The sequence below is a fragment of the Aegilops tauschii genome, chromosome 4 (assembly GCF_002575655.3).
Source record: "Aegilops tauschii subsp. strangulata cultivar AL8/78 chromosome 4, Aet v6.0, whole genome shotgun sequence".
Classification (NCBI taxonomy): domain Eukaryota; kingdom Viridiplantae; phylum Streptophyta; class Magnoliopsida; order Poales; family Poaceae; genus Aegilops; species Aegilops tauschii.
In genome coordinates, this window is record NC_053038.3 from 58,816,335 (window position 1) to 58,827,732 (window position 11,398).

The 11,398-nt window shown below is 49.0% G+C and overlaps 1 protein-coding gene across 2 annotated transcripts; it reads left to right on the plus strand.

Annotated features, from left to right (window-relative positions):
• Positions 1-5,999: 5,999 nt before the first annotated feature.
• Positions 6,000-10,825, plus strand: LOC109757533 (B3 domain-containing protein Os03g0619600). 2 transcript variants are annotated; one of them, XM_020316355.4, is made up of 10 exons: positions 6,000-6,039; positions 6,121-6,186; positions 6,277-6,328; positions 6,417-6,537; positions 6,791-7,232; positions 7,324-7,425; positions 7,515-7,610; positions 7,796-7,953; positions 8,192-8,617; positions 10,462-10,825. In XM_020316355.4, the coding sequence occupies exons 4-10, from the start codon at positions 6,436-6,438 to the stop codon at positions 10,711-10,713; spliced, it is 1,578 nt and encodes a 525-aa protein (XP_020171944.1). In that variant the 5' UTR covers positions 6,000-6,039; positions 6,121-6,186; positions 6,277-6,328; positions 6,417-6,435; the 3' UTR covers positions 10,714-10,825. The 2 variants fall into 2 exon arrangements, with proteins under 2 accessions (XP_020171944.1, XP_040242541.1); XM_040386607.2 differs by lacking the exon at positions 6,000-6,039 and having other exon boundaries at positions 6,048-6,186.
• The last annotated feature ends 573 nt before the right edge of the window (positions 10,826-11,398 follow it).

The window sequence follows — 11,398 nt, forward strand, 5'->3', positions numbered from 1 at the left end:
AATAGGCAAAAAACTGCAATTCTGGGCTGGGCCTCCGGTTAATAGGTTAGTCCCAAAAATAATATAAAAGTGAATAATAAAGCCTAATAATGTCCAAAACAGTAGATAATATAGCATGGAGCAATCAAAAATTATAGATACGTTGGAGACGTATCAAACATCACGGGGTCCTGTTCATCCAACCCCACCGGGAACTGTTCATCCAAACCCCCTAGCAACGCTCACTGTTCATCCAGAGGCAGCATCGATCGGCTTCAGTTAGCAGCAGTAGCGAAGGAATCGCTCGATCGTGTTCAGTTAACAGCCATCGATCGATCGCTCGGGTTAAGTAACGCGTAGCCTGCAGTGCAATCACTCGGGTTCAGTAGGCGAACGCCTCGCACGGGTTCAGTTAGAGCCCAACACCTCACACCCACGCGCGCGTGTGTGTACGAGAGAAACACACAAACCTCCGTGCATCGCTCGGCCCCGACCACCCACCGTAACCGGGAACACCCTGATATTTTTCTCGCCCTCGCTTCCACCACGGTTTTTCCGTCATGGACGGCCCAAAGAATGTCATGCAGCTGCGTCTCCGGCCCGTCTAGGACGAAAAGCCCATTTTCTGTGATGATTTTTTGTCATAGAAGTAGGAGCCCACCACATCTATGATGATACTGGGTTTTGTCACAATTATCGTCATAGAAGTGTCATAAGTATGACAGAAAAAAAAATCGTTTGGCCAAAATGTCACGGATGTGTCTTTTTTTTGTAGTGTGACAAGCATTAGGCATAACAAAGTCATAGCAACATCAATTTCAAAACATAGTGAATACTAGGGATCAACCCCCAAAAATTGACATGATTATATTTGAAATCTCATCTACCTCCAGTATGCCTACAAGGGAATTACTCACACATGATTATGAGCATCATGAAATTGTTGATGGAGAAGGGTTGGTAATGACGATGACAACAAATCCCTCTATGTGGACCCACAAACAGACTCCAGATCACGGCTTCCGACGAAGAAGAGGAGGTGGCATCGTAAAAGCGATAAAACTTTTCTCTTATTTTTTCTTGGAGGATGTGAATATATAGCATTAGAATTATGTCAAACGGAGATCAGAGGGTGGGGGGTGGCACATGCCTGGGTGGTGCCGCCAAGGGGTGGTCGTGCTACCTGCCCTTGTAGCATCCAGGTGGGCCCCCTCCTGTAACTCTTGGCTACAGTATTTTTTATTTATTCTAAACTAATTCTCTAGGAAGTTTTATCCAGTTCTGAGAACTTTTTATTTCTGCACAAAAAATACCACCACGGTAGTTCTACTGAAAACAACGCCAGTCCAGTTAATTTCATTCAAATCATGCAAATTAAAGGTCAAAACAAGAGCAGAAGTGTTTGAAAAAGTAGATACGTTGGAGATGTATCAAAGCCTACTCCGGCTGTTGCGCCGCATTGAAATCGGCTTCCAGTCCCTTTGCTTGGCCGCCACGCCTATTTAAACCATGCTCTGGCTCCGTCCATACTACACCATTCACCAATTCTTTCTGCCCACCCTCTCCAAACCTCTCAGCTCCCATCCTCTCCACTCCTCTCTGCTCCGGTCGGTGACACCACTGTCTCCACACCATGCCAAGTCGTGTTTCTCCGTGTTGGCAGGCGGCGACGACATCTCTAAATCTCCCTCCGGATCTTGGATACACCGCCATCGCTCTCAGGGGACAGCTTCCTCAATGACCGCCGACAATGAGGAGGACCAGGCGGTGCCGTAGCAGTTCGCACTACCTCTTGAAAGCCACGCCCATGGATGAAGAGTTCTTGTGGTGGATTGAACTACCGACGGAGCGGCCACTCCGGGAACGTGGTTCGGCGCCGCCGCTAGCACGTGTGAAGGAGGATACACACTCATCGTGCCACTACCGTGTCAAGCAGGAGCTGGCGTCGCCTCTCCATCACTTTAAAGCGGAGCCAGTATCACCCCAACTATGGCATCCAAATCGGGCACCGCCTGAAGGATGAGTCACCTTGCCGCTGCACAGGTGATACACCCGGATCAACGGGCCGGTGTCGCCGCCACGCTGCAATGGGAGCGACAAGGTCGTCAAAAAGGAGCTAGCGCCGGCGATCCGAAGGCACGCGGGCGCATCCTCCACTACCTCGGTGGCCGTGGTGGCTCCTCGTCGTCGCGAGCCATCGTGTCGGCCAATGAGAGGGCAACCAATGAGGCGACTTGGTGGAAGCGGCGTACCGCGGCGCGCCGCTTCGCATCCGCCAAGTCCAATGAGGCACCGACCTGGGTCCACGAGGAACCCGATCTCGCGGACGCCTGGGCCTGTGACCGACCACTCACCAATGTGTATCGGCCCCGCGGTGGCACCGCTGCCTCGATGGGGACATTGCCAAGATCAGCGAGAAGTGGTCGCTCAGTGGCACCTCCGCCGCCGCTAGTAGGGACAAAGTACCGTGGCCGGGGTCGACATTGGCTGCGGCGGCCGTCTGCATGACGTAGGAGGAAGTGAAACGGCTTGTCCGCGAGGGCCAGGCGGCGGCGGGGTAAGGCTGTCGCGGCCTTTCGCCGCTGGAAGGACTACTCTGATGACAACGGTGCGGCCGACCACGCGTACAAGGGCACCAACCGTTAGAAGTTAGTCTCTTTTTTAAGCTTGTAGTTTAAGAAACGAAATATCGTTCGTTTTATGTAAAGAAATATTAGTGAATTCCATCATGTTTGGTGGAATCTGTACGGTTTATGCAAATTTGTTTTGAAATGGATGCGAACATGGTTGGATGGCCGGCTCCCACGTAAATGTCCGCGGACTGATCCGTTGGCAGTTTCTTACCTCCCCTCGTCTTAGAGGGCATGATCTTGACCTTAGAATCTTTGAGATTCTTCATAATGAATATAAATTGCAGCTGGTAATTGACTCCCAACTAAACTTAATCAATAAAACTATGCTCCCTGGTAGTGGCGCCAAATAAATAGTCTTGATGACCCATATGTATAGGGGGGCGCAACAGTCTTCAAAGGTAGTATTTCACTCGAATTTATCAATTCGACATAAGGAGAGTCAAAATATATATAAGCCTTAATAGTTGAGTTGTCAATTCAATTACACCCGAGAGATAACTTTTCTTGAAGCAATTTATTATTAGCATGGTAATATGCTAGTAATGATAGCAATAGTGGTGAAGTAACAATAGCATCAGGTGTAGTAACAGGTTTGTTGAACAGTAGTAGTAGTGAAGATAGTAGCAGTAAAGTGTAGGTACGGAGTGGCTATGGATATTCAGATGAGATTCAATATGTAGCTGTCACAACATAGAGCGGCACATACTAGCTCTAATTCATCAATCATATGTAGGCATGTATTCCGTATATAGTCAGACATGCTTGCAATAAAAACTTGCATGTCATTTTTTGTCCTACCCTGCCGTGGTAGCGGGGTCCTAATGGAAACTATGCGTAGTTAAGTCGCTCCTTTTAATAAAGAATTAAAACAAAGCATTAACACATTGTGAATACATAAACTCCTAAAGTTAAAGTCATCCCCGTCGATATCCCAATCATTATCACCTGGGACTCTGGGTTCAGAACAGTAACAGGTGCATACAAACTTGCAGATAAGATCAAGAACAGAAGTATATTCATGAAATATAATAGGTTCAGATATGAGGTCATGGCACTCGGGCCCTAGTGACAAGCATTAGGCATAACAAAGTCAAAGCAACATCAATTTCAAAACATAGTGAATACTAGGGATCAAGCCCCAAAAAATTGACATGATTATATTTGAAATCTCATCTACCTCCAGTATTCCTACAAGGGAATTACTCACACATGATTATGAGCATCATGAAATTGTTGATGGAGAAGGGTTGGTGATGACGATGACAATGAGTCCCTCTATGTGGACCCACAAACGGACTCCAGATCACGACTTCCGACGAAGAAGAGGAGGTGGCGGTGGCTCCATATCGTAAACGCGATAAAACTTTTTCTCTTATTTTTTCTTGGAGGATGTGAATATATAGCGTTGGAATTATGTCAAACGGAGATCAGAGGGTGGGGGGTGGCACATGCCTGGGTGGTGCGACCAAGGGGTGGTCGTGCTACCTGCCCTTGTGGCATCCAGGTGGGCCCCCTCCTGTAACTCTAGGCTACAGTATTTTTTATTTATTCTAAAATAATTCTCCAGGAAGTTTTGTCTTTTTCTAAGAACTTTTTATTTCTGCACAAAAAATACCACCATGGTAGTTCTGTTGAAAACAATGCCAGTCCAGTTAATTTCATTCAAATCATGCAAAAGGTCAAAACAAGAGCAGAAGAGTTTGAAAAAGTAGATACGTTGGAGATGTATCAAAGCCTACTCCGGCTGTTGCGGCGCATTGAAATCGGCTTCCAGTCCCTTTGCTTGGCCGCCGCGCCTATTTAAACCGTGCTCTGGCTCCGTCCATACTACACCATTCTCCAATTCTTTCTGCCCACCCTCTCCAAACCTCTTAGCTCCCATCCTCTCCACTCCTCTCTGCTCCGGTCGGTGACACCACTGTCTCCACACCATGCCAAGTCGTGTTTCTCCGTGTAGGCAGGCGGCAACGACATCTCTGAATCTCCCTCCGGATCTTGGCTACACCGCCATCGCTCTCAGGGGCCAGCTTCCTCAATGACCGCCGACAATGAGGAGGACCAGGCGCTGCCGTAGCAGTCCGCACTACCTCTCGAAAGCCACGCCCATGGATGAAGAGTTCTTGTGGCGGATTGAACTGTCGACGGAGCGGCCACTCCGGGAACGTGGTTCGGCGCCGCCGCTAGCACGTGTGAAGGAGGATACACACTCGTCGTGCCACTACCGTGTCAAGCAGGAGCCGGTGTCACCTCTCCATCACTTTAAAGCGGAGCCAGTATCCCCCCCCAACTATGGCGTCCAAATCGGGCACCGCCTGAAGGATGAGTCGCCCTTGCCGTTGCACAGCTGATACATCCGGATCAATGGGACGGTGTCGCCGCCACGCTGCAATGGGGGCGACAAGGTCGTCAAAAAGGAGCTAGCGCCGGCGATCCGAAGGCACGCGGGCGCATCCTCCACTACCTCGGTGGCCGTGGTGGCTCCTCGTCGTCGCGAGCCATCGTGTCGGCCAATGAGAGGGCAACCAATGAGGCGACTTGGTGGGAGCGGCGTAACGCGGCGCGCCGCTTCGCATCCGCCAAGTCCAATGAGGCACCGACCTGGGTCCACGAGGAACCCGATCTCGCGGACGCCTCGGCCTGTGACCGACCACTCACCAATGTGTATCGGCCCCCCGGCGCCACCGCTGCCTCGACGGGGACCTTGCCAAGATCAGCGAGGAGTGGTCGCTCAGTGGCACCTCCGCCGCCACCAATAGGGGCAAAGTACCGTGGCCGGGGTCGACATTGGCTGCGGCGGCCGTCCGCATGACGTAGGAGGGAGCGAAACGGCTTCTCCGCGAGCGCCAGGCGGCGGCGGGGTAAGGCTGTCGCGGCCTTTCGCCGCTGGAAGGACTACTTTGATGAAAACGGTGCGGCCGACCACGCGTATAAAGGCACCGACCGTTAGAAGTTAGTCTCTTTTTTTAAGCTTGTAGTTCAAGAAACGAAATATCGTTCGTTTTATATAAAGAAATATTAGTGAATTCCATCATGTTTGGTGGAATCTGTACGATTTATGCAAATTTATTTTAAAATGGATGCGAACATGGTTGGATGGCCGGCTCCCACGTAAATGTCCGCGGACTGATCCGAACTGGTCCACGAATAAATATCGTGTCCACGGTACGGTGCCTGCATCTGGTGCATGCTAGATTAGAAACGTGCTTTGTCCGAAAATAATATTCGAAGTGGTTGTGCAATTACTCTACAATATACTACTCCTTTCTGCTAAATTATGATACGTTGTCCCATCACATGAGAGGTGACAAGTCAGGACATCATAACGGCGTTGGCGTGGCATCTCCGCCGTCTGGTTTCTGCCCCCCTCTTGGGTTGCTACGGGAACACCAAACGTCTCAGTAGTGGAGGCCAGTCAAGTCCCGTCCAGGTGAATGAATCCCCCATATTCTCCTCCGCCTCCGTTTCTCCACGCCCTTCTCAGTTCTCAAGGCTTTCTTCTTCCTTCCAGCTCCAGCGCACGGTGACGGTGATCTCAGGATCTGGACTGGACTGCTCCGCCAAGCCTGGACTGCAGGTTAAGTCGACCTCTTTTCTTCTGCTTCGTGGAATTTCTTTTTTTTCCCCTTCGTGGGCATTCGTGATTAGCAGGCTTGTTTTGTTGCAGTTCTTTGGCTCAGGAAGATCTGGAGGACACTTCTGAGATTCCCTACTGGAAGGTATATTTTACATCTTGCCGCAAGTTGTATAGCTCAAGTAGCAGTGACCACTCTCCGAGTGAATTAATTTGTTAGAATCGGTGTGTAGAGGACAAAGAAGCCGGGAGATGAAAAATTCGTGCCAGGGCTGCAAGAGATACTGGAACCATCTACATGGGAAGGTCACTCGTTTCGTCAGGCGGATGAGCAAAAGTTCAAGACATTGCATGGTAATATCTCTGTTCCAATCAATAAGACATTGCAGTGCCTCTTTTTTTTTGGATCAATGGCATATTGCCCTTCTTTATGCAAAGCAAATAATTCCTGTAAAAAAATGTATAAGGCAAATAATCATCTTTAACTTGTTATCTCCTAGTTTTAGCGGTTTGTGACTATTATGCCTTATTCATCTCCATCAATTTTAGGGAAATGTATTACTCATTTAAACTAATACTCCTTTAAAAATTACATCTGTTGCTGCAGGTCATGCCAGAGAGGTTTGCAAACCATTTTTCAGGGAAAATGTCACGGAGCGTCAAACTAGAAGGCCCTAATTGTATTCTGTATGATGTTGGAGTTACTGAGCACAGGAATAGAAAAGTCCTCCAATCTGGATGGGAGGTGTTTGTTGATGCCAATGACATAGTAGAGAAAGACTCGTTGATGTTCCGATACCGTGGAAGTTCTCGCTTCAAGGTTGCGGTCTTTGATTCTAGTGGTTGTGAGAAAACTGTGTCCTGTTTTGGCATAGGGAGCACTATGAGTGATCAAGAACCGATCACAAATTCTACAGAAATGTCAAGCAGTTCCAGTGGTCGTAATACTCACTCGTCAGTGGAGGATGGATGCCAAAGTGAAAGCTCAGGACATTGCAGAAAACTGGCATGGACAGACGCAGCATCGTCTCCATCTGAGGATTTGCCAGGTTAGCTTGCCAGCTTGCTTGTACATTTGTGTTATGCTTTAAGGTGCCGTTTTATCTGAAGTTGCATTTACTCTTGAAACCTGTTATACAGGAGAAGACAGTCCTTATGAGCATGAGTCTTCTGGATCGGATGATGACACACTCCCAAAGATGATCTCAACAGTGCGTGTTAAGGAGGAACAATATTCTGATGGTATGGTAGTATGATGCAAGTACTTCCGATCCAATTCATATTTTTTTGCAGTTTATGTGAAAATCTGTTTCTGTGTACTGAATTGTCAGCAAGTGGAAGATCAGACGGATGCCAAAATGGGAGCTCCAGTCATAGTGGGAGTACTAGAAAGACAGCTGTTATATCCACTCCATCTGCGGAGTCAGGTGATATTCTTAAGTTACATTTGCGTCAACAAAATTGCATCGATTCGTTTTATTTGTTAAGTACATGCAAACATGCGCTATCGTGTCAATCTCTACATTACCCATTGTTAGTTTCACCTACGAATTTGTCTAGGAGAAGCTAGATTTTTCAGAGTATGATTCTTTCGACTCGGATGATATTCCAGGACCTCCAAAGGATAAGTATGTGTTGTCAAGTAGGAGTAATTTGGCTGATGCACAAAAAGAGAAAATAGATAAGCTTCTCCAGGACATTCAATCCAGAACCCTTGCATTCGTGGCTATCATGAGGAAGTCCAATGTCCAACCACCGTATCCTTCTTTGGTAAATTTCCTGAGTTCTTTTTCAGTACACTACAATCGTCTCTAGGCTCTAGATCTGAGAGGGGTATTCATAGTTTGAATGTTATAGGGAAAGTGGCAATGGCCCTTCTGAACACTTAACATAAATGCTTTTTCTTTGTCGACAATAACAGTCGAAACAGTATTTGGGCTGAGTTTTGCATTCTTGTTTTTTTTGTTTGTTTGTTGATGGCATAACACCCTGTCCCATTTGTGATCAGACCATCACGAAGGAATACGCAGTTGCACACTTTCCCCATGAAAGTGCATCTGTCATACTTCAGAGGCCGGGCGAGAACAAAAGGTGGTACCCCAGGTTCTACGAGGGGAATGATGGTATTCACAAGATTAGGGGGGAGTGGTTAGACTTTGTTTGTGACAATAGTGTGGAGGAGGGAGATATCTGCATCTTTGTACCAGCAAAGGGTGGGGGAAGGTTCACATTTACCGTTCATCTACTTCGCGCAGAAAGCAAGGCGCACGCAGGTCATTTTGTGCCGCCCTACATGCTGTCACAAATGAGCTTTCTATCTCCAGTGCAACAGAGCATAGTTGAAGATAAAGCGGAAGCCATCCAACTCGAAGCCCATCTGTATGTGGCAATCATGAACAAAACCAATGTTGGTGTGAAAGGGCATTACATCCTGGTAAGCTAAAACAATTCTGGAATTTTATTGTTACCTAGTCAAAGCCCCCCAGGTTGTTGTCATCTAACATAACATAACTAAGTTTCAAATAAATAAATAAACATAACTAATTTTAGCAATGTAGGGTGCCAAGGACTACCTGGGCTTTGGATATCCAATTTACTGTGCTATTAGCAAACTGTTTGCTCTCGCTCACTCGCGTCGCCTCCAGAGGGGGCGACTCGGGCGCCCAACCGCCGCCCCCCTCGACCTCCCTCCTCCCCTTCTTCCCTGCCGCCGCCGAAGGAGGCCGGCGAGCGAAGCTCGCCCGGCGGACGGCGGACGGCGGGCCTTCCTCCTCTCTTCACGAGGGGATCCTCTGGCTGAGATGCATCGGCGTCCCTGGGCGTACAGCATGGAGGCGGAGTTGGCGCGCTCGGGCGGTGGCCCGATTGGATCCCGGCGGCGCTGCGGGGGCTGGCGGCGGTGGATCTGGGGTTTCCCGCCCCAGATCGGTTCTCCTTCGGGTGGTCGGGCTCGGGCGCAGTCCGGCGGTCCTAAGCGGTGGTGGACGCTCGCGTTGGCTATCCTCCTTCACCGATCTGATTGGGGGCAGCCGAAGGCGTTGGCGTGATGCCGAATCCGAGCACGGTGGTGGCGTCGTCCCCTTCAGGGATGACGGTCGGGTGGTGGGTCCTTCTGGCGGCGGCGGTGGCGGCGGATCTTGGGATCCCACTCCCGGGGACGTTGCGGGACGCGGCGGCCCGTGCACGAGAGATGAAGTTTCTTCGAACAGATCTGAGTGAAAACTTGCTTTTGACTACTGCAAAGGCCGGCGGTGGCGGCGCTGTCTGTGTCATTCCCTTCTTGAAGGCATCGCCGTGGAGAAGTTCAAGGTCACTCTCTGCTACCTCCGGGGGAAACCCTAGATCAGTTGATCGGATGATGGCGGCGCTCTGGTGTCGTTTCCCCCTTGGGGGCGTCATTCATGGAGGTACACACGGGCTCGGAGAACAGAGGACGGCTTCTTTGGTGGAGTGGTACTTCATCTTATACATTGATGGCGGCGGATCTTGGCGGCGTGGCGCTGTGGAGATTCGGAGTCCAATGCGCGGAGATGAACCCGCGCAGGGAGGTGGCGCTGTCTGGCGTCGTGGTGGTGTCGACGGCAGTTAGACCAAACAAGGTTGATGCAGCAGTACAACACTGAAGATGGATTGGTGACAGGTGGCTGCGTCGGCCTCATACCCGGCAAGCGTCCTGGTTGAGGAGTGCGCCGGACTGGTAGGTGCCCCATACCCGACAGGTGTCCTGGTTGGGACCTCAGGTCTTAGATGGTAGGCTTGGCTGCGAGGTCTGTTCGGTATTAGGTCCAGACTATCAGCATCCCTTCATCAATTGGATAGGAGTAGCGACATATGTTGCATAGACGGTGGCTTTAGTCTTATTGTTGTACTCCCTCCGTTCCTAAATATTTGTCTTTTTAGAGATTTCAAATGGTCTACCACATACGGATGTATATGGACATATTTTAAAATGTAGATTCATTCATTTTGCTCCGTATGTAGTCACTTGTTGAAATTTCTAGAAAGACAAATATTTAGGAACGGAGGGAGTATGACTTTGTAAGGTCTTGTGTGAATAATTAATAAAATGGCTGCATGCATCGTCCATATGCAGAGGCCGGGGGTGCTCCTCCATTTCTAAAAAAATTTAGCAAACTGTTTGGCTTAAATTACTTTTGCAGCTGAATTAAATAAATGCCACCAGATAACTGTGTATACCTATATTGTATTGTTGTTTTATTTTATCAACATGATTGGTCGACTTGTAATTGTAACATGCTTATATCTGTAAAATACTAGGAGTTTGGTGCAAAATATGCTGCTGTGTATCTTCCAAAGGAAGAGCGAACTATTTTGCTCCAGCGTAAGGGGAAGGAATGGCAAACTCAGATGCATATTCGGAATGGTAGGAGACTTGTCCTTGAAGGAGGTTGGCGCAAATTTGTCAGTGACAACCGTCTGCGAGTTGGTGATATCTGTCTGTTTGAGCTGAAGCGGAACCGGAGGAAGCTTACCATGATTGTCCATATCATCTCCCGTGATCAGTGTTAGTTCGTAGTGCATTGTAGTATATAAGGGGATAATGACCCCTGCTGTTTCTGCTGGAACTATGTTTTGTACTCCACTAAAACCAAACCATGGTATGGTTGATCTCCGAGGACTACTGCGCGTTCGTTTAAAGCAAGTTTAGCTTAGCAACTCTAGCAGAGTCGCCGTATAGGGCCAATCGGCATAATAAATATATTGAAAAGGTCACTTTGGTAGAGTGGCCATCTGGCCCTGAGTTGTCATAGCTTAGGAAGAGCACTCCATATCCAGCCCGCGAGCCTCCATATTTGAGGATGCGCCGTTGATTTTGAGGATGCGCCATCTGCTAATCGCTCATGTGGGAGGAAAGTTTCACCTCCCACGTCAACCTCCCGCGCAGCCCATTTTCTCTCCATTTCCATGGCAGACGACCATGGCACTGCGGATGCCAATTAATGGCAGCCGCTGCATGCCAATTGCCCGCGGTCACTCCCACCACATTTTTCGCCATCGGCTACTATAAATTGGTCGTTGCCATGTCTCCATTTCCCTCACCACCACTGCTCAGAGCTACCACTTTCCTCACCGCCGTGCACAACCTCCACTTTCCTCACGGTCGCCATGCCACTTGTACCGCGGGCAGACTAGGTGCCGCTCTCAGAGGAGGAGAAGAAGATCATGAGTGAGGAGTAAGCGAAGGGGGAGACTG